General features: G+C 34.7%; 1 protein-coding gene and 1 long non-coding RNA gene across 11 annotated transcripts in view; both read left to right on the top strand.

Moving 5' to 3' along the window:
* The window catches only part of sgg (glycogen synthase kinase 3 beta homolog shaggy), a 70,744-nt gene that overhangs the window by 30,951 nt on the left and 15,516 nt on the right, over positions 1–24,277 (top strand). For 8 of the 10 annotated variants that reach the window (XM_023169455.2, XM_023169471.2, XM_023169480.2 and 5 more), the window contains 4 exons: positions 11,146–11,336; positions 13,795–13,878; positions 20,382–20,492; positions 22,161–22,592. In XM_023169455.2, coding sequence (XP_023025223.1) covers positions 11,146–11,336; positions 13,795–13,878; positions 20,382–20,492; positions 22,161–22,592 — 818 coding nt within the window. Of the gene's footprint in view, positions 1–11,132; positions 11,337–13,794; positions 13,879–20,381; positions 20,493–22,160; positions 22,593–24,277 lie in introns of all 10 variants that reach the window. The other 2 variants (XM_074183340.1, XM_074183339.1) reach the window with 1 other exon arrangement.
* On the top strand, positions 1,848–4,943 carry LOC141485801 (uncharacterized). Its single transcript, XR_012467471.1, has 2 exons — positions 1,848–3,548; positions 3,608–4,943. It is a non-coding gene; the product is annotated as an uncharacterized lncRNA (long non-coding RNA).

The following is a 24,277-nucleotide window of genomic DNA, read 5'->3' as shown; positions in this document are numbered from 1 at the left end:
GACAGTTATTTGTGCTCCCTCACAACACAGATCCAAAAATCTAACAATGTAGTTTACTAGGTAGGAAAGAATTTCCTTTTGACGTTCGATCTCCCCACTTTTTGCCCTTACTTCTCAATATAAGACATTGCTGGCACTCCAGGAGTGTCAGATGATGACAGTACTACCAACTGTCGAAAGCGCTCGCAGATAATTAATAGAAGATATGAAGCTTCAAATCCTTTTTGTAGAATTTAATATTGAAATACTCAAAATAAAGGAAAATTAGTTGCATCGATCAATATATATATATATATATATATATATATATATATATATATATATATATATATATACGTATTAACCCCCATTACGAAGCCCAAAACGCTACACAGGACCACTATACCAAGCCTTATACACTTTTGTGAAGCCCGATCTCGGGCTTCGTAAAAATTCACGTGTATATCGTTTTTATCAGGTTAGAAATGAGTAGGGCACCTCATAAACGAAATATAGCCCGGGCTTTGTAAACGATGGAAAACGTCTCAAGATATACACCTTTAGTTCTCGCTATTTCAGGTAGGGGGCGCGCTAGCAGATATGTATAAAATTATATATATTGTGCGGATTTAATACGGTTCATACGAGTCCCATTAGATATCACGCATTATACAAAGCCCATACATTTGGCATCAATGGGTAATGATCGTTAGGTTTTGTATCACGATTCAAGCATTAGATAGACGAAACTCCGAATTCTCAGTCTCCACATTTCGTTTCGTTAAATTTAGCTGGATAACTAAAAGAATACTACAATTTTTGAAAAAACATGTTGGCGTAAATCACTCACTCATTCCCGGGTATAACTATAGGGGGTGTTGTTTATTACAACTTAAATAATTGAAAAATGAGTCGATTTTTTCGATATTGGGATTGTTTTCAGATATTTTCAGGCCAATGTGCTTTCAGAAATGTATTCCCTTTTCAACTTTGAACAAGTTTTCTTTTGTTTTTGTTAAGAAAAATCCAATTTTTAATATATGAAAGATATTTCATTTTTCTAGAGTACATAATCATGTCATCATTTTTGGGATCGCTAAGAATCATGCGTTAAAAGGTAAGACCGTGTTTATCTTCAGATAGCACGAATTTCGAGGTTTGTTGTTCGTATGGAAACGACAGATGTTAACGGTGAAACTATAATTTTTTCCGTTAAAATGTTAACTATGGAAGTATAGATAAGAAAACGGTTTTCAAAAGTAAAAAATGACTCAAGTCAAAAAGTAGCTACTCACTCTCTCTCTTTCTCTCTCTTTCTTTCTCTCTCTCTCTCTCTTTGTTCATTGAGTGAGGTGGTGGAACTGAAATTGAGAGCGTTGTATGTGAGAGTGTATTTAATTTCCTGGATATTTTATTATGAAACTCAGAAGAATTATGTTAACTGAAATATACTACTCATATATTATACCCATAGTGCCAATTTTAATTGCTCTATACATAGCTTTCAAATGGCTCCAGAGACCCTATTTCCATTCAAATGAATTTTTACATAGTGAATTGACTCACTCTATTTGAAATATAATAATAAATATAATTGAACATAATAAACATAGTTAAAAGCTGAGGACAGTGTCCTATGAAAGTATAATAAATAAAATAAGATCAATATGGACGCTTATAAAAATATAAACATGATACCATAGCAGAGTACAAAATTATCATGAAAATAAGCATCATATGGACGCTAATAAAAATATAAACATGATAGTATAGCAGAGTACAAAATTATTATGAACATAAGGATCAGAACAAGATATCATCGATTTCATTTTCAATAGCATTCACAGATATATCACTAACCACTTTTCATTATATTGAAAATTCGAATGCCTTGAAACTGCTTTCATTGTTTGGTCTCAAAGTTTATTTCTTCAGTTTGAATCAATAGTTTTATGATCTTTTATCAAATTTCTGAATGAAAATTTGGCCTAGACTAGTATAATTATATATGAGAGTGCGGAAGGAAAAGATGAGATCTCCTCCGAGTGTAGTTTTCAGTATATGAGGGTTGGTTTTTCAACAGATTTGAATAACATAGAGTGAACGTAAGTATGGTAGTTTCATCGATGTCATGAAGGGTATTTGTAAAAATGTTTCGTGAAATCAATTCTGACACGTTCGCTTGTTGATAGAATATGATTGGACCAGGTGAGGTCTGAAGTGATAAAACACACTGGTCTTAGATCAGGTAAATACCAGTTTCTAGTTTGTGATTGAGTATATCGTGATGTGTAAGGAAAAACAGTTGTTTTTTTATATGTAAGACGACACATTGAGCAATATTCAATGGAAGTAACCATTTATTGCATCATTTGGGAATTGAGGCCGAATTTTCCTGTAAAAGGTGACGGATTGGAGTAAAATTTGGTATCATTAGAATGGAGTGATTCAGAACTATTCAAATAGTGTCTAATTTTGGTTACGTGAGTTATTAGAAAAATTGACCTAGGACAGGGTCTTGGGACACTTTCTCGTAAACAGCAGTGTCAGATGAAATCGATGTGTCCACGTCAAGTATAAAGCTTCTATTCATCAACAATTCTGCGATTCAAGAACTCTATTAATTAATTGATTGATTGAACTAGAACCCTAGAATAAAAAATGTTTTAAAAATTGGGAAAATATATTCGAGATAGTGATGAAGTAATAATTTGTAAAGAAAACTTTTGGTGGAATTATATTCGATATTTAGAAGCGTTTGGAACCACTATTACGAAAATTTTTATGATGGGACTACCTTGATTCACATTTCACTTGCTGAATGAGCATCTCTCTATTTCCTTTACAGGAACACCTTTTGTGGGGATGATGCTTTATATCAGGCGGTTTAGAGTACTAAAATTACATTTTCATGACTCAGTCAGGAAATATATCAATTTGTTTATATATAGCCCATATTTTGGAAAAATGAGTAAAAATATGTTTTATGTCAAACGGTTACAAAAAAGGGATAATGTATTAAAAATTGAAAAATAATTTGAAAAGTTCTAGGTAGCAGTCATCACACCACTCACCTCAGCAATCTACGGAATTGATCAAATAGAAAATAATGGAATCGTTGGGCGAAGCGTAACCTGAGTAAATATGTAAATACCAAGCCCAACGATTTTATTATTTTGCTATCTCATCAATACCGTAGATTGCTGAGGAGAGTGGTGTGATGACTGCTACCTAGGACCTTCCAAATTATTTTCCAGTTTTTAGTAGATTACCTACATCATTATTATTATTATTTTTTTAATGAAATCTTTCAACGTAACATTTTCAAGTTTTCAGTTTCTAATTTTTATCCATCCCAATGCCACAGAGTTCTAGACACGTTATAACCTTTTACCTCAACTTGGGTGATGTATCGCTAACGACGTATCATTTGTAGCCGCCCTAACGCCATACAGTCCTCAACACGATACAAAATTTTGACTTGGATGAAAGATCCATGCTTGTATTTCGATTAGTAGGTACCACTATAGTACCTTCTAGTCAAGCCGTCATTTGATACACATATTGAGGTTGTTGTGATATAATATGTATTCCACCATTTTATAGCTTGAATTTGCATCTTTTTCAGAGTGGACTACTATTCTACCAGTCAAGCCTTGTCATTTGATATCCATATTGAGGTAGTTGTGGGATAAAAATATATAATTTTGTAGCTGCGGCCATCTTGAATTTACAATGATACCGAATTCATTAAATTGTATTGTCATCAAAACTGAATATGTGTACCAAATATCAGATCAAATTATCAACAAGAAATGAGTCAAACTCCAATTACTAAATTTGACCCAAATAAATAAATGTATAAATAAATAAACGAACAAACAAACAGGACAAGCTGAATGAAACTGTTTGATTGATGAATTGAAAAGTACCTTCTCCTTTTCGACATTACAAAAAAACTGAAGGTGAAATACATATACTTGGAACTTCAACAATGTCTCGAACTGAAAACTGCATGTTCGGATACAAAACTCACAAAAGCGAATCCAAACGAAAAATACTTCAATTGAATGCAAAATTATAGATAAAACACATTTAATTTGCAGCCTGTTGTGGATTACTCCACTCATTTTTGCTCTCGATGACGAAGACGAGATCAGAAAGCTTTGATCATCATTTGTGTCAAGATAAGTTTAAATACACATTTGACATAAAATGAGATTAACATTTGGGTTACGAGTTATTTTGATTTTTCATAAACTACACCTTACGATCTGATCTTCACAAACTTTATTTTCAAAAAATATATATTAGTAGTCAATTAACTACGAACTACTGTGTTAGCGAAACATGTCGTGATATATTTTTTGAACATAAAGTTTGTGAAGATCAGATCGTAAAGTGTAGTTTATGAAATTACTATGGATCTTCATCAAGTAATGACCGAATCAATCAGAAAAGATTAGTTTTGTGATTGTCTACAATACAGCGCTAGCTACACGTGATGCGGGCTTCCTATCGTACTTCGTAACGTTAAGGGTATTGCATTAGGATTTTCCATTTAACTTTTATTTCACATAACACCTTGTAGAAGAGAGGTGAAAAATGTCATAAATGGATTTGAGATCAAACAGTTATCTTGCATAAATCTCTGTCGGATATAATTCAATATCCAACGTGGTATTCGCCGGGGAAGAAAGTAGTTGTTTTCCAGTAGGAATTTACCAGAACCCACTGTGTAGTTCTGTTGAGAAAGATGAAATTTTCGTAATTTCATTTGGAAATATTTATTTTATTGTTGATTATCAGAATGTTTCAAACATTTTCACAGATTTGTTTCATTACCTACATTACATTACAGTGTCAAAGTAAAATTTCAAGGAAGGTTTGAGTAAACCATGGTTCAAATAAATCCAACGAAGGTTCTAATGGGGAAATCAAGACCAGTTATTGCTTGAAATGAATTTCATTTGTCAATAAACACACTGATTTAGAAATAGTAAATTACCTATAATTGAATAATATTTTTAAAGAAATTATTGCAAATGTATTTTTTCTTCTGTGTCTATGTCTTCTGTGTCCAATAGAAACTTAAACTGATAAGAAGGAGAGGTGATTTTCGTATAATTCAATTTCCAATTCAATCGTGAAAATTGTGTTACTATAAAAGTATCCATTTGAGTAATATCTTTATAGATTACTTGACATTCCAGAAAAAAGTTTCTAGTTGAATAAAATATTTGAACTTTTTCACCTTGCTTGCAAGATATCCTAGTGCAAGTCTTTCAAAAAATCATTTTTAAGAGATGAATCAAAAAATAAAACAATAGAAGTCATCATAATCAATATCAACTGTAATAAAAACTCTTTTGTATAATATGGTTATACCCTACCGACATATATTGACAAAAATGGTTTTGGAAACCATTAAAAAATATTTGTTCATTTTATTATTTTTCATCAAATGGTCTTCAAAAATAAAATATGTGAAATGATATATTCATCATTTTACTGAATATATTTTATGAACGAGAACAGAATTATATGTTTCCTCAACTGAGTACAAATGAATATCATTGAATTAATGTAAGTTTTGAATTATCAGAGGTACAAAAGCTCTCAACTTCCTATACTGTAAACAGGAAAAACATTTACTCAACTTGAATTTCAGCAACAAGGAAAACATACTTGATACTACAACCAAAGTATTAATTTGTTATCCTGGACATGCCAACCTTGTTGGCGAAACGCACGTCAAGTGCAAGTATTTTTAAACTGGTGAATGGATAACTGAATTAAAACAAAAAGTGTTTATTTTCATACGAATCTTTCCAATCATACCTATGAATCAAAGATATAATTTGATCTGAGATAATATGTACTTTATCTGAGGAGTACCGTCGAAACCCTTGACTAATTTGAAAATTTACCTCTTCCCATCGACCGTCAACAATAAACTTTAAATCTCCTATTTCAAATATTATATCCACTTTTGTCATACCTACGACCAAATATCTTGGCAACACCGTAGGGGCTTGGTTATATCTTCAAAATATATACTTATATACAATGGGGCTTTGTATAAGCGAATGAATATCAATGGATTCATAATATACGTAGAATATATTCAGCGAATATATTTCTTATATACACCCCCCGACCTTCCTCTCAACCCGGGCTTCGACTGACCCTCGGCATATAGCGGGCTTGGTATCATGCGTCAGATGCGTATATATATATATATATATATATATATATATATATATATATATCTTTTATATCCTCCATTTTAACATAGTTTGTACCCATGCACCATTTATATTTTAATTTCAGTTGGTATGCATTGCATTTTTCAAGTATGTACTACCCAAGCTTTGTCTACAAGATTGTGTCTTATGATAATACAGCATATTATTATTATTATTGTCAGTGCAGGATTCTTCACTGAAGTCATTCTTGTCTGTTGATGATACAACTGCCTCATTAGATTTTCAATTATTGAGTTGTTTTTCAACTTAACCTTATTGGAAAAACATCTTATTTTCGAACAATTTCGTTTCATTATTGTTTACATGTTCATTTATTTTCATTTGCTATTTGCATTGCAAGTTAACTTCATTTCTGAGCATGTTTTGTTTGCGAACTTGACAAGTATTCGCTAATAATAAATGAACACTAAACTTTTGTTGCCAAAGTGTGTCGACGAACTGATTACACCTGTTACAAGGTTTTCCTGCCTTCGCTCAACATAAACATCGTTGTTTGATCTTTGATCAATGGCAGTGCCTTCGTTCCAATTCCGAATATGGTGCAAATTGATTTATTTTGATCGAGGACCCCGCTTGTGTGTTTTTTTCTTTGCTCCTGGAACTGATTTATAATGACATTCGTGAAGTGGCAAGACGGATGGCTCTAGTGTTAGGATTGATGTTTTGATACCTTGATTTGACCGCGAAATCGTAAATGTTGTCAAAAGTAGGTCGTGTATATTAGTGTGTGTGGTTGATATAAAGATGTTTTTATCGTACAATATAGTAAACCATCAATACAAAGTATGAAACAAAGTCGCTTCCCGCTTTCTGTCCGTCTGTATGCTTAGATCTTTAAAACTACGCAACGGATTTTGATGTGGGTTTTTTGATAGATAAAGTGATTCAGAGGAAGGTTTATATGTATACAACATGCATAATATAGTAGAGAAACACTGATAATTTTAGAGGTTTCTAATGTGATGTCGGAAATAAACACATTTTTTGCGCTTACATTGCAAACGCTGGCAGAACCCTACGAAATAGATCAAAATAATGTACTACACTATTGTACACCTACAAAAAATTATGCGATGGTATATGTCTGTATCTCTTAGGGATAACCCACAACAACCATTTCTTATCCTTTACTTTTTAAATGGATTATTTACGAAGCGATTTTAAGCAATACAGCATTAATCCTCATCCAATTAGGTACCTTAACACTCCGATGGACGGACCAACACCCTTACACGAGGGTGGTCTATTAGGACCAACTCAAATATAACAAATTTTCACCCCAAATTTTTGGATATTTTCAAAAAGTTGTTTCCGTAAGTTTATTTAAGGTATTTTCAATAACTTGACGAAACAATATATTTACTTTCGATAATCAACACACAAAAAAACTGATAAATGCAAAAACCATGCTTTATTGTTAGAATAATCCTTTATAAAAAGAAGTAAGGAATACAGAGATGAAATAATTCGTCAATTTGAGAAATAAAAGAACAAAAAACAAAATTTTAATAAAAAATTGAAAATTACTGCGCCACCGCAGAAACTGCATTGACGTGAATTGACAGTACCCGTGACTCGTACAGAGCCAAGCTTTACAAAAATAACGAGTTTTTTTGTTGCAATTCTTGCAGTGTTCTCTTTTTTTGGGTGGAGGGTCAGGTTTTTCTTCAGTGTCGATTCCAGTATGTTTAGCTATTGCATTTCGAATGTAGGAATGTAAACCTGACATAGTAGCTCTGGACTGCATATGGTCTTTTATTAACGTCAAACCCAAATTCTTGATAAATAATCTTCTCTGTTTACTATGATTCTGATTCGGGTCGTTGTGCCTGGTAATTATGAATGCATTTATGCTAGCAATGTTCAAAATACCGTAAAACACAACTAAAGGCCATCCTTTCGTATTCCTTGCAACATTATAACTGGAGCTCTTTTTATCCACAATATCGACTCCACATTTAGTAGTATTATAAAATAAAATAATTTCTGGTTTACCAGTTATTGAATTGACTGTATCACTGTTGTGAAACGAAGATATCATCGGCACATTCTTTATCTTTCTGGGCACATAAGAAGATGCCATCATATGAACACCAAACCAAAAAATGGAGAAGCCTACAGGACGATCTTTAGTATTTGTTAAAATTTGCAGCAGTTTTCTTTTATTGTTTTTTCTTGTACCGACGATGGTGACTATATTCTGTCTTCAATTTTTGGACGAGATCGCAACTGACAAACCAGCGATCCATAGCAATATTTCTCCAAACATCAAACCGGGGATCTACCTAGATTGCACTGCCATCTGCTAACAATAATTCTTATAAAATAACAACCCTGCAAACTCTCTCCGTTCGCCGCCAAATGACATCATTCTCAAATGAAATTACATATGTGGTTGACGGTGGTCTATTGGTCAAAGGTATGAAATCCAAACATGCAAAAAAAGCTATTATGGTAAAATAAAGTATAAATTGTACCTTTTTGAATACATGACAGATACATAAGATGGCAGATCTAGATAAAATTTATTTCAAACATACCAAGGTTTATTGTATTTTGCCGAAACTAATAGACAGTCCACCGTCGTGCATCGGAGTGTTAAATACACACATCGGAAAAGTCTAGGGATATTTTTATAACATACTAAATATCATAAAAATAAATGCATGAGGTCATTTAATTTCGATTAAATTGGTACACTCGACCACTCTGTAGATTTCTATGGGTTGAACAAAGCCTGCAAAAACGGTAACTAATCTTTTATCAAGTTTTTTACAAACTGTAGGTTTTCGGCTAAAATGAATAATCTGAAAGTGTCGAGTTTGTACATTCTATGCAGTTCTTGCTCAGCAATTAAACTGAAAATATTGTGCTTTAACATGGAACGCCATCACTTACCATTGGCTGAGATGAATAGAGCTGTAGGGCTTCTTCAAGGTGGCATGCGACAAAATGATGTAGCTCTTCGTTTGGGGGTCTCCCAAAGTGTTATCAGTCGATTGTGGCGACGTTTCCGTGAAACTGGCAGTCCAGCCGAACAACATCCAGGGCGAGGACGCGCTACAACAGCAGTTCAACACCGATTTTTGGTCTTAACCGCAAGAAGACAACCGACAATCACACCACCTGAGTTGGTTAACGTGTTGCAGCAGACGCACCAGGTAACCATTGGTTGTGATACTGTCAGAAATCGACTGCATGAAGCAGATCTCCACAACAGAAGGCCACTTAGATGTCCACCTTTGTCGAGAGGCAATCGCGGTAGAAGATTAGAGTGGTGTCAAGGGATGCAAATGATTGGGCCACAGTTTTGTTTACAGAAGAATCCAGATTTGGATTTCATCCAGATTCTCGTCGAGTAAGACTGTGGAGAAGACCTGGAAATAATGAACGTTTGAGACACGTCCAGGAAGTCCACACATACAGAGGTGGTACAGTAATGCTATGGGGCGGAATCGTGATCGGCGGCAGAACCGATCTCGTTTTTCCAAATCACTCCCTCACATCTCGACAGTACCTCGACACCATTCTTCTACCTATCGTCCGTCCGTTTGATGGTGCTGTTGGTGAAAACTTCCACCTAATGCACGATAATGCTCGTCCACATGTCGCGCGTCTAGTGACTGACTGGCTCACCAACGAAGGAGTTGATGTATTGCCATGGCCAGCACAATCACCGGACCTGAATCCCATCGAGCATGTGTGGGACATGCTTAAACGAAGAATTACTCCGCATATGGGGAACATTCACACAACGTTTCAATTGAGAGAGCTTTTAATCGCTGAATGGGCAAATGTACCTCAACAAGACATTGACAATCTCATTTTGTCGATGCACGATAGATGTAGGGCCGTAATAAACCAGCGTGGAGGCCATACTTTGTACTGATTCCAATTTTTTTTGTATTATGATTTTTTTTCGGGGTGTCAAAGAAGAGCCATATTTTTTTAGTTTTGCTTATATGCGCACTCAGTATTTTTGACCATTTAATAAATTTTGTTGTAAGTTACATTCGTTTAATAATCACTCGTCAACTTTTTTCTCCCTAAAGCGATCTAAAAAAAATTATTGCCATTTTTAAAAATACCCCTAGACTTTTCCGATGTGTGTACATTGTGCATTTGATATAAGTCAATATGGCTCTTCACTGCATGTAATTTAAATGAATATTTTCGATAATACAACAGAAATTTTCAATGTCATCAGTTTTCTCAATTTCGAATGAGACATTTCTTGGTATGGTCTATCCATTCCCAATTGGAACGGCAATAAAAATAAGAGTATAGTCATAAACATTTCTTGTCTGTGGCCCTAGACGCCCAGGTAGTTAGTAAACGTGCTATAAAATTTAGTTGAGGAATAAAGGCTCGGCTAGCTGGACTGGCTGAATACTAATTTTTTGTCCGTTTCACAATATTTCTTCATCAGTGCCGTGTGTTCGTGGGGTTAAGTGAGGTAGTGAGTGGTTTTGCAAACCGATTGTTGAAAACTTTTTCTAGAGATCAATTACCCTAACACCAAACTGATATTTTTGCACTCGATGCGCGTTTCGCTAACAAGCTTAGCATCTTCAGGAGAAGCAAATTGATACTGAATCTAAAGACAAGGGTTAGCTGTTTATATACCTACCTAAAGTTTTTTTGTCCAATGTGGACTTTGTTAAATGATGATTATCCTAATTGATTTTTCGGTAATTAACTAGTGGAACCATTACCTGCAAATCAATTTGTCAACAATAGAATAAAAAGCAGACAATTTCCAAGGGATAATTTACAACACTAGATCAATACATATCTTGAGTGTCGCTCATTGAAAGCCAATTATTTCATCAATGACTCAATGGTTATTGTCCTGTAATTTAATAATTTTTTTTTCTTCTTGGTGGCGGCTACATAGGCAAGGACGGGAGCAAGGTGACCACGGTTGTAGCGACACCAGGACAAGGGCCGGATAGACCGCAAGAAGTTTCCTACACTGACACCAAAGTTATAGGCAACGGCAGCTTCGGAGTTGTCTATCAGGCCAAACTATGCGAGACTTCAGAGCTCGTAGCAATCAAAAAAGTTTTACAGGATAAGAGGTTCAAGGTTAGTATTTTATTTGTCAAATTTCGGGAACTCTGAATAAGCATTTTCAAGATGATAAGAGTAATTGGGAAGCTATATAGGTTAGGTTAGTTGTCATGCACTGTTTGGTGTAGTAATGAATTTAATCCACAGCACCAAACAGTTTAATCTTCTTCTTGAAGATGATCACTTGGTGGTGTTGGGATTAAACTCCAGTAAGTTTAGGTTAGGTTAGGTCAAAAGTGAGCGGGTCAGTTCCACCCTCCACCTCAACCCGCAAGGGTTTATTTATTCAAACTCGATCAAATAAACCCAGCTTCTTAACAAAGCCTATTAGTTTATATGGTGAGTGATCTTTCAGATTAAGAGTGCGTCTCTGCCAAACTCTGAAAACCTGATTCGGTCCGGAACAGGGCATGCACAATGTATGTGATCTGCAAGAAGGCCTGTTAGACATCGTAGTTCATCCCTACTGTAGTCCAACAACTGCTTAGTATCAAACTTCGAAGGGTGAATAAGAAGTCCATTAATCTTCTTGCCATCCAGGTGTTCAATATTTGCGATGCCAATGACAGGTTCTGGTTCGATGAAGCTGCTGTCAGCACCCTCCTTTGCAATAGAGTCAGCAGCCTCATTACCTTCCAGGCCTGTATGGACAGGAATCCAGACCAGAGACGATTTGTTAAGTCTTTCTATTGAAGAGAGCAGTTTTTGGCGATTTGCCATTGATTGCCATTGATCATTGGTCTGACAATAACCACATAACTCCAACGGATTTGTTTGAGACCTAAATCCCAAGTTTTACTATATACGAGTCAAAATTGTTGATTTGTTATTTATACATCGAGAATTTCCATTAAAATGTCGATAAAAAAATTATATGTAGTGTTCAGAGTAAAATGTGAACTAACAGTAAAAGACTTTGGCTACCTTCGGGATGAATTTATGTAAAATTCCGTATCGCTTGTGAATTTACAACAATGGTTTAGTTCCTTAGTTCATATCTCAAAATTTGACTTCGACTTCAGTAAAAATTATGATTGAGGTCTCATTTCCAAGTGATAAGTTGCGCAAGCAAATAGTTTAGGTATTAACAATTTAGTTGAACAGGGTATTAACAATTTAGTTGAACAAAAAAAGGTGGGGTTCGTTTTTTGTGAACATCTAAAAAACTATGGTAGATATTCAAAATTTTAAAAAGGCCCTGAAAGAGCAAAATATTTATTGAAGAAAAAACTTTCTTTTTTTTTAAGTATAAGAATAGATTGAAATAACAACGTATCATTTTGTGGGAAAATAAAAATTAATAAATGAAATAATCCATAAAATATAAATGGATGCTTTTAGTTACTTAATCATTTTGAATAGAGGATTACTTAGTGTTTTGAAACCGGAATTATTGAGTCTTGTAAACACTTTCCAAAGAAGATGTAACAATTCAGTTCCATGTAAATTTTATTGTGCCAGTAAAAAAATGTTCAACGTGTCCTCAATCTTACATAAAAATGTAATAATATAATGTGACACCATCTGCATGTATCATATACGCTATCTATTCAAAAAATAAGGTGAATTTTCATTTTTCTCAAGAAATATTTCTAAAGAAATGAACTTTGAACGTTCAAGCCAGTCTCGAATATAGCTACACAGTAGGTTGAGTGGACTGACGCCCATCAGAAAACAACTTCTCCTCTGGCTAATACCACAAAGGGTATTTCATTCCTTTTCCTAAGTTGGAGCGAACAATAAAATGTCACTCCATCTAGTGGTCGAGGTACTAACCAACTGCATATCCGTAATTTGCCCGATTCCTCTGAATAAGGAAGAATAACTTTATTATTAGTCAGTGAGCTATGCTTTAAGGCTGGCAGTAAACAAATCTAAAGAAATGAACTTTAAACGTTCAAGCCAGTCTTGATTATACCTACACAGTAGATTGAACGTTTAAAGTCCATTCATTTAGAATTGTTTACTGCCAGTCTTCAAGCATAGCCCACTGACTAATAAGCAAAAAATATTTATTTATACATAGATTTCTTTTGTGTTATTTTCGAAGTAGTCCCCCTCAGATATAACATACTTGTGCCAGCGTTTTCCTATCCTTGATGCACTTTTTGGTATGTCCTTGAGCTATCTCAGCGACTCGGTTTTAAAATCACAAGGGGGCAAATCTGGTGAATACGGTGGCTGAAGCATGCTTACGGTGTTTTGGCCAAAAAATTACGAGTGAGCAGGTGCCTCATGCAAAAGCCACGAATTGTTATTCTACAGGATGTTTTCCTTTGATTCATTTTTTTCGATAGTAGAAAATCGCCGAACACGCAAAAGACTTTCAACTTTTACGCCTCTCACCAACAAACTAAACATGCTAATCGAATATACGTAGCCAGCAAAATTTGAACATTCACTTTATTTTTTTGATCAGTCCACGTAATCTTTGTCGAGCATCTATTGATGACAAATGTTTCATTTATTTCAGAACCGAGAACTTCAAATCATGAGGAAGTTAGAACATTGTAATATAGTTAAACTTAAATATTTCTTTTACTCCAGTGGAGATAAGGTAAGTTGTTTTTTCATTCATACGTTCTTAATTGTCAAAGGTGTATTGTATGTGTATAATCCATCAGGAGTTGTTAGAAATGCAAGGAAAAAATTGAACGAAAAAGTAACGAGGTATTTCACAGATACAATGTATCACTGATAATTTACACTGAGCAAATCACTTCTGAAAATATGTTATTTTGAGTTTTTGTGTATAGCAGGCCGCAGTACCCTGCGATATGTCCATATTCATGGCTACAGTTTTGAGCAAGCAGGTATGCACCTGCTTTTATATTTTGTAGCATAATTTGACCCCCTGGCTAGTGAAATTTCGCTTGAATTGATAAACAACTGATGGGCTAGGCCACGTTTTAAAAGTTCATATCATGACATTTTGAGCTTCTTGAATATTTTGACTAGTTGTTTGTTTTTCTGACCTTCTTAACATACTTAGGAAAAAATGTTATGTCGAAATGTCTGTCCTACATAAATTGTCATTATTTTTTACCGGCTCGTTCCACAAAAAAATTGAGAAATATCAGGTGATCAGGTATAAATAACCTATATTAGCACTCAATCTGGATTACAACAAATTTTGGAGACCAAAATAAATAATAAATGGATTAATCCCTAAAAAACAGAAGGGATAAGGTAACATAAATATTGAAAAACCATACTGAGAATAATACAACAAATAAAAAAAATAAAATTACAAATTTGTCATTCTACTTCAAAATTTAGTGGTGTCTTGAACTTTTTTTTTAGAACGTTATTCAGATAATGCAATTATGGTTACAATAAACATTTTGAATAGTAATTGAGATAGCAGCACTATCCAAAAAAAAAGTTATCCAAAACAGCATCAACATGCTGGTCTCGGAAAACTAGCTAAAAACAATATAATAATACTTTATGCAGTACAACAAAATAATATCAATATTCACTTGAGAATGCATAAGACAAATGTGAATAAAATAAAAAACTTAATAGTAATTAATACAGAGAATTAAATAGATTTAAGCCGTTCCTTCGTTGAGTATGCTAGTATAAAAACTCTTTATTTTATTCTTAAAGATACTGAAATTGGGGCTATCTGTTATTGGGATGTGTAATGGGATTATTTAAGCCAATATTAGGTTCTCAAAAGACATTATAATGGGTACGACGAGTATTATATTCGTGGAGCAGATTAACGAAAGTGAAGTTGGTATTACATTTGACTTGTTCATGTATAACCTTGTATGCAAATTTACCTTGCTCGATTTCTAGAACATCCTGAATAGGCATTTCTTGGTTACACTGTATAAAGTATCAGCTGAGGTTCTGTAGTCAAGCCTGAATAACATTTTCACGACTTTGTTTTGAAGTATTTTTACTTTTTTGAATAATGTCTGTCAACATGTACCCCATATAGGAATTAAATAGCTAAAAATTGATAAGAAATATGCACTGTATATTTGATGGAGTGAAGATGGGCGTAAGTAGGTTCTACAACGATATAGGACACTAACCATTGGAATTACTTTTGTTTCTACATGGGTGATATGGTTATTCCAGCATAGGTTTTCATCTACTATTAGTCCCAGATATTCGGTATTATGGACTCTCGTTATTTCTTTGCCTCCTATCTCCACTAGGATATCCTGTTGTTTCATGTTTTTCTGAGAGAAGATTATAAAAGTTGTATTCTTTACATTGATCTGAAGTTTATTTTTTGCAAGCCATCTGTGATACTTTTCAAGGTCGGTATTTACTAGTGTTTCGAGTTGTTTCAAGTCTTCACCCTTATATACAAGAACAGTATCATGTGCGAATTTAAAGTATCTAGCTATAATGTTAGCAGTTTTCAGTGACAGAACATATAATGTATAGAGTAGGGGTACAAGGACTGAGCCTTAGGGCACACCTGCTTTGGTAGTTTCAGTTTGCCTTGAAATGCCATCAACCATTGTGAAGTGTTTGCGATCTAGAAGGTAAAGAGAGAGCATTTTCTCTTATTCACGTTTCTTCAATTTTTTCAAGTAATATAGAGAAATCAACAACATCAAATGCTTTTCGATGATCAACAAATACAACAATAGTGTAGTATTTATCATCCAGTGAAGAAGCAATGTGGTTAATGAAGTCTATAGTTGCGCTCAGGGTGCTACTATTTTCTTGGAATCCATATTGGTAATTGTCGAAGGCAACACATTTTTTCATGTAATTGATAATACATTTCTTCAAAATAACTTCTATTACTTTTGACAGAGTCGGAACTACTGAAATAGGTCTATAGTTATTTCAAGTATTTCATTTTTCATATTGTTAGGAATTTCATCATATTTATCAACTCCACCATGAAAAATACGTTTTTGACCAAATTTGCGTTTGTGTGGCTGTGAAATTATTATATGTTTTGTATTTGAAGTGTGTTATGATCTTGAATTGAATTGATTTCATCGAAACATACCATCTTTAGTGGAACATGTTCTCAAAGATGGCACTCAAAATTACTATCGAAAAATATATACAGAGGCAATAGAAATTAAGAAACATAGGGATAATTTCAATAGGAAAGAAGAGGCAATTAACATTAATAAAATCTGGCTACCTGTCCGTAATTTTACCCAAATAAGTAGAGGTCATTCAATCTGTAGAGTAGGGAGGGTGAGTGTAGGCCCACAGCACTCAGGCCACATGTGACCCTCCGTACATCCTCCCAAGGAGTTGTCCTCCTAGGTCATCGTCCATCCTGTCCTTTCCAAGAAGGTGAATAGGTCACTAGGAGACATCTCCTTTATATCGGCAGGTGTAGGCCAAGACTCGCCGAACAAACACTCTCTTTGGCAACCTTGAGATGTCTCACGGTGGCCTCTGCGAAGGTTTTGAAAGGTGCAGCGAATTTACTGTCGTTGCGCGGCTTCTTCAACCTTCTTGGGGTTCCTTCCGTGGAGGTGCACAAGTGAGGGAGCTTTCCTGCAGAGGCAGCCGGTTCCTTGTCTTTATTCAAGGCGTAGCTCTTGGCGCCCACTGCAGGAAGTGCCCTTGCTGTTGGAGGTGGAGTGGGGGAGGAAGAGGGTGCACTTATAGTTGCTGCCACTCCTTTGCTCGCTTTCTCCTTTTGGCCTCGGCTCCGCAAATGCGCTTACGTCTTGGCCTTTGTATTACATTACGAGGTGATCTGTTATGTCCAACCTCATTCTAAGCGGTAGATTGGGGTGGACATTTCTGTTCATCCCCTGCCACCGCCTTAGAGGTGAACACTTCTGTCCAGCCTCGGGATTGGTTTTTGTTTTTGTTGTTTCACTCATGTGTGTTCCCACGAGGAACCAGGGAAGAGTTGGTCACGTCTGGCAGAGCCTCGCATTACCAGAGGTGGGCTGATTACAATAAGGTTTCGTCCAGTTCCCCAAGGGGATCGTTCGTAACCGGATATCACCCTGCGGCCATTCAGCTGTCAGCACGAATCCTTACACTTTAGCTTGGATAGGCTGGTCCACAGTGGCATGTTTTGCAAAGGCTTTTGGGGAGTTTTAGTTCCCCTCACCCTAATTATTTCTGCCACTGACCAGGCAGACCACGTCCGTAAGGCCAGAACCTCCAGTCCCCTGGCCGTTCCCCTATCCGCCACCTGGGAACGCGCCCGATAGTTAGCCCAACCCAAGGGCAGGTCATTAAATCGAGAGAAACGAAGCCAGGCCCACTAATGATGATATATAATTGGAGACAAATTCCTGCGTTGTAGTTTCTATGTTGAGAACAACTCGATCACTTCGACGAAACGTCAATAAAACTTGCAGACCACGGCCAAATTTAGCTTGGTTATATCATCAGCAAAAAAGACTGACCGAACCACATGGATTCAAAAAATGTGGGAAACTTCCAAAGGAAGGAAGAAAGCGATCGATTTCAAAATAAACTCTAGAAAAATGTGTAGATTATGCATAGAAGTTATTTTTAGACACAAACTTTGTAAAGAGTTCATTTCGAAGTCGATTGTTTTCTCTCTCTTTTTCCTGAAAAAAATACCCCTTTCAACTTTCTCATAAAATTCTGTAATGGAACCGATATAAATTAGAAATAGAGTTGGGCCTAAAACAGAACCTTGTGGAACTCCACACTTGATGATTTTTTAAAGAATTCTCTCTGTTGCTGAGATGATTTTGAAGCCATGCAAAAACTATTCTTCTAGTGACAAGTTCAAGTAACTCTGTATTACTTGACCTGCGTAAACCATGTTGTGGAAACAATTCTTTTAGTTTATTCATTTATGAAACTGAGATATGCACATAAAAGTGTTCAATTTAGCGTTGAATGATTCTTGAAGTTAATTTTCCTTGAAAGATCCCTTTCGTCCAATGGAATTAGAAGTAAGAGAAGAGACGCAAATAGAGCTAATTCTGATCTTTCTCTGTGGATACAAATATTTATATTCATTCCTGTATTTTTTTACTAGAGTAATTTCGTTGTTTTCCCTTGCAATGTCTTCCAAGCAAACCTTGTCCATATTAATTGGCTTGATAAACAAATTCTCTATGGCCTCTCTCTTTATCGTTTTTTTTTTTGGAGTTATTGAAGGTTTATGTTTTTTTTTTTTTGTAGTAAATTTTGACACAAATTCAACAGTTATGCACGAATTCATTATTCATCTGTTGTACCAAATTACACAACTAACCGACCATAACCCAGAAAGGTGCATGCAGATTGGCCTTGAGAATGATAATTAAAATATAACTTTTATAATGGACATCATTCTTGTTTTTGAATGACTTGAAAATTATGATCATATAATAGAATAGTGAGCAAAGAAATATAATCTTAATACTAGATAAACGAAATTGTTATCAGTTAATATTAGGTTGTTTCAAAATTTTGTCCGTTTGTATGAGTACTTTAAACTGTAATATCTCAGTAAATACTCATTCAATTTAATCGCATTGAGTCTTATAATCACGGCACTTTTGCCAACGTAACACAAGTCGCTTGATTCCGTCAGCATGAAAATTATGTGCTAGGGATTCGATGATGCGGACGAAAGTTGTTTTTTGCCTATTCCTGGTTCGCAAAGATTCTATAGGTACATATATATGGCAATGAGAAAAACAAAGTTAATAATTTTCATCATGTAGAAAAGTGTCACACATTCAATTTAAAGTTTCAGAGAAAAAGTACAAAAAAACTTATTTTATATAAACATTTAAAATTATTTCACTGTCCATGCTTGACACTTACTCGGTGGCGTGGTAGCAACCAAAAAGAGAGGAAAGAGGAAATATTTGAATTTTGATAATTGACATTCTGAAAAGACATTTGAAGTTTGATGATTTGACAGAAAAACAACAACAAGATTACCAAAAGGCACACCAACCCCTTGGCTGACACAAACAAATTCAAAAGTATCTGACTCTGGGTACAGTGTTGCCAAACACTCACAACTGCGGTAAATGGTTTTTTGACAGACTCAGCACTGCGCCCAAATCAAACACTATCTGTTGCTTGGGGAACCTGGAGGAATTAGTTCCAATTTTAAGATGTAATTGTATATATTGCTGAGGTTGTTGAGCTCAGTTTTTTTGTTCTTGTTATTGGTATTCCTTTTGATGAAGAACATTTCTTTGAACAACCGTTTTTGTAAGTTGCTTTCACTACACAAAACTTTAACATCGCTGTAGTTCATTGTGTGTTTAGTGCTGATGACAGGCTCTGCAAGTGTGCAGGTGGCTTTGTTTGTGTTACAATCACTTTTGTGTGACGTTAAGCGTCCAGATAAAATTCTTGATGTTTGTCCAATATATGTCTTGTCACGTGTATGACAAGGAATTTCATATACTACATTTGACTCTTCTAAAATTCTCAACGGAGTTTTAATTTTGAAAAAAAGACTATTAGTAGTGGTAACGATGCATTGGGTAAATGTAATATGTTCACTATTGAAAGCGTTCAGGAGTTTAGTTAATGTGTTAACTACCTATAACCTAGTGAGGTCTTGCTCTACCACTTAACCTTCAACCCTACTTTTGTTTGACCATGGTTGACAATATCTACCCTACGTCTATCCATGTCTATAATGTCTACCTTACTATTAATAATGAAATTATAAACCCAAACAAAAGAATCCCTCTTTTGCAATTCCTTGTAGGAAACACCTGATATTTCTCAATATTTTATGTAGACCAACACGACTGGGGTGTGAGTTAATTTCAGAACTAGTTAAAGTCAACCCTAGTTGGCCTTCATTTTGCGTTTTGACAGTAGAAGCCGTTTGAAAATGTTTATTTTTCTCTATTAGTTTTCACATTTAGTAATCAAATTATCGAACCTAAATCATTTAGTTTTCATCCTTTACCTGTATTTACTTTTCACTAAAAAGGACTTGTTTTTTTCAACTCATCGAACTGAGTTTGTGTTTACCCTTCCAGATGTATTTTTGTTGATTGGTTTCTTATTTTAGAACAATTAGTTTTCCATTTTCATGAATAAAAACATCTGAGGTTGAGACACATTATTTATTGTTATATATCAATTTGTGCTATTTTTTAGAAGGATGAGGTGTACCTGAATTTGGTGTTGGAATACATCCCAGAAACAGTATATAAAGTAGCGAGGCATTACAGCAAGTCAAAACAAACCATACCGATCAGCTTTATAAAGGTAAGAATAGAATTATAATAATGCATTATGATAGTGTCGAAAATCCAAATGGAAATTGATAAAAATAAGAAATGTTGTCTCTTGTCCCTCGATTTGTGCAAAGCTTTTGATTCAGTTGACCAGAATGGTTTCAGATAGAAGACAATATGTTTATATCGGTAATCAAAAAAGTTATCTTCAAAATATAACTTGTGGTGCCCCAAGGATCCATCCTTGGTCCTGTTTTTTTCCTTTTTTATATTAATTCACTAGCCAATTTGAAATTGAATGGTATGATTAAACTATTTGCTGATGATACTACCATTATATTTCTCAGACAGTTACGAAGAAATTAAAAATTATATGAAGAATGATTTGGATGAAATTCTCATTTGGCTTAATGAACATAAGTTGAAGCTTAATTTCAATAAATGTTCATATATGAATATTTCCCTAAGACTAATTGATACTTCAAATAATTCGATTATGTTTGATAAAAATTCTATTAAATATACGAGAACAACAAAATTTTTAGGTTTACACATTGATGAGAAATTGTCATGGAATAAACATATTGAAAAAATTAGTAAGAAAATATCTCCTATTATTGGAATTTTTGACAAAATTAGAAACTTTATACCTTTGAAATTTAAAAAAAATACATATTTCAGTCTCATTTATTCACATTTGCACTATCTCATTTCTATTTGGGGAACAGCAGGTAATTCTATAATAAAACCTCTGAAAACCTTATGATGCACTGTTTGGAACCTTTGGTGTAGTAATGAATTTTACTCACAACACCAAATCGTTATTTTTAACACCTTGACACGTGTTTCGATCACCAAGTGATCATCTTCAAAGAGGAAGATTAAACTAGAAACTATCGCGAAGCTAACACTATTTATGCTACATAGATATCACATAGAGGTAAACCATCCAGGTGGGTGTACCACTCATACAAGTATACCAACCTAAATTAATTTTACAATTTTCAGTTATATATATATATATATATATATATATATATATATATATATATATATATATATATATATACAGCTGTTTCAGCCTATTGGGCATCGTCAGTACCGGGCAGGCGGTCCTCGATTGAAGACAAAATGAGAAAAAACCAAGAAAGTACTTGATGAAAATAGCTGCGTAAATGCAAGCGAAACATAAGTGGAACCACCTATTGGTGTGACGCCCAAGTCAACCTGCCAAGTTTTTATGTCAGTGTTGGTGGTTTGACCACCAACAAAGAACAAATAACTCATTAAAATGCCCAGAAATCTCTCCTTCATCTCTTACACAAAAAATCTGACAATTTTTTTCGAATTGCATACCATTGCACTGTAATATCAGTATCACTATATTTAGGGTTTATTGGCAGTCGTTTTTGATAATTTCTTCCTGACGTTTCGCTATCGCGAGTGGCTAATTTCAATGATTATACATCCTGAGTAATCCTGGATAATACTGGATAATACTGCTGCGTAAGGCGTATTTATGTTGACTCAACTAGTTTGGTGTGCTAATACCTGTACGTGGAATAGGTACAGGATTAGGTCAGGAAGAAATTCCAAAAATAAACGGTCTTCAAACCCGAAAAATAGTGATACTGAAAACCTCGGCCGCTAAACCCTTAACTACTTTGTCAATCTGTAATATTTTGTTCTTTTGTTTCAGTTATATATGTACCAATTGTTCCGTTCACTAGCGTACATTCACTCATTAGGCATATGTCATCGGGACATAAAGCCACAAAACTTGTTGTTAGACCCAGAGACTGGAGTGTTAAAATTGTGTGATTTCGGCAGTGCAAAACACCTTGTCAAGGGTGAGCCTAACGTGTCGTATATATGCAGTCGTTACTACAGGGCGCCAGAATTGATATTCGGCGCTATCGACTATACCACCAAGATTGACGTATGGAGCGCTGGGTGCGTGCTAGCCGAGCTGCTGTTGGGCCAACCCATTTTTCCGGGGGATTCAGGAGTGGATCAACTGGTCGAGATTATAAAGGTGCTCGGTACACCTACCAAAGAGCAGATCAAGGAGATGAACCCGAACTATACTGAGTTTAAATTCCCACAGATCAAGTCGCACCCTTGGCAACAGGTAACTATCATTTTTATTACATTCATCCTCGGTTTGATGATCCTTGATTTGCTGCGCTGTTTTGCTTTCATACTCTCATGCCAATGTGAAAAATTTTGTCGCTAACAAAGACATTATTTAGACTTCTTCAGAGGTATATTTAATTCTTGATGGTTTTTTATTGAAGAAAAATCTATATTGAATAACTGTTGTATCAGGAATCCATTACTGTGTGTATTCAACATTAGTCTCGGTTGTCATTTGTAGTTAACTTTTGCATTTTTCATTTATGAGTTTTATTTGCTGTTTGGAGGTTGTTTTCATTATATTTATTTTTAACATTTATTTCAAGTATGTAATGTCATGATCAGTCTACATGACAGCTGACAGATTAGCCAACATGAAAAAAATACATGTGCTCTGAATGAAATCCTCATGCTTTCAATAATCCAAATGATATAGTCTGTTACAACTGAAAAACTTAGTTTGGGAACCTCCTATATTGAGTTAGTATCTTCAGCGCCATCTTCTCTGAGTAATGGTTCTAGCTATATTTTTTTTGTAGCAGGAATAAACCTGTTGCCTGGTCGTTTCATCTTTATTCAAGTACACTGTACTTTAAGTCCTTCACAATGAAGAAGACTTCTTGCTTTACGAAGTATGAGTTTGATATTGTGATTTAATTAAATGCTGACCTAGATCACTTCAACTAAAAATTGTGCAGTGGTTCAGAGTCACCCTATGATATCATTGTTATAGAGGATCCGGCCACAAATATTTCTCCCATAGAACTTTAACAATGGATCTGCAAGAACCATTGAGATTTTGTGGTCTTTCTTTCATCCCAATTACTGTAACAGTTATCACTTTGTTGTGTTGATACTTGAAGCAAAATTCCTTTATTTTCACAATTACAAAGTTAATTTTTCAACCTACTAAAAATTCACCAGTAGACAGTCCGGAAAGCAGTAATGAAGTAGCAGTTACAATTTTCTTAGTTCGTTGTTATCACCCAACTTTCCTCAGGAGGTCAGATAGATCTGATCTATGTCAATTTCTCAAAGACCTCTGATAGGATAGACCATGGAATTTGGAAAAGCTGAACTGTTTCCAATTCTTCAAATCATTTATGTTTCAGGTCGACAGCAGTACGTTTTTTATAATAGTCATCATTTCAACTTCTGAAGTCCCTCAAGGTCCCAATTTAGGGCCTTTACTTTTTTAACGTTTTTGAATGATTTAGTTGATGATTCAGATAATAGAAAATCCCCACTGCAGATGATGTAAAACTTTATCTACCAATAAGGTACTTGACCGATTGTGAGCAACTTCAAAATAACCTGAATGTGGTACATGGTTGGTGCTTGGCTGATAATTTATCACTTAATATATTTAAATGGAAAACTGTAACGTATACAAAGAAAAAATAATCACATAAATAACTAGAAATTAATAGTCAGAATGGGGGTCAGGCTATCAAGTTGTGTGAAATGCAGGTGTAAGAGATATGCTGCTTTAATGGAGTGTTTAATGAATAGGTTGTAAAGTGTAGGTTTTTAAATAAGTAGTTGATGATAAAATGGAAAATGTTGATTCATTTTCACTATCGATATTCAAGGATCATTCTGACAAACCTCAAATTGTTATATTTTCAATCTGAAAATGATCACAAAACAAATTTATACCTGGAGTATCAACATATACCT

Source organism: Leptinotarsa decemlineata, unplaced genomic scaffold (genome assembly GCF_025532065.1).
Source record: "Leptinotarsa decemlineata unplaced genomic scaffold, Ldec_3_MD MMD2_tig00026336_RagTag_RagTag, whole genome shotgun sequence".
In the NCBI taxonomy this organism is placed as follows: Eukaryota; Metazoa; Arthropoda; class Insecta; order Coleoptera; family Chrysomelidae; genus Leptinotarsa; species Leptinotarsa decemlineata.
Note: the sequence above shows the minus strand (reverse complement) of the source record. Positions and strands in the feature narration are given on the sequence as shown.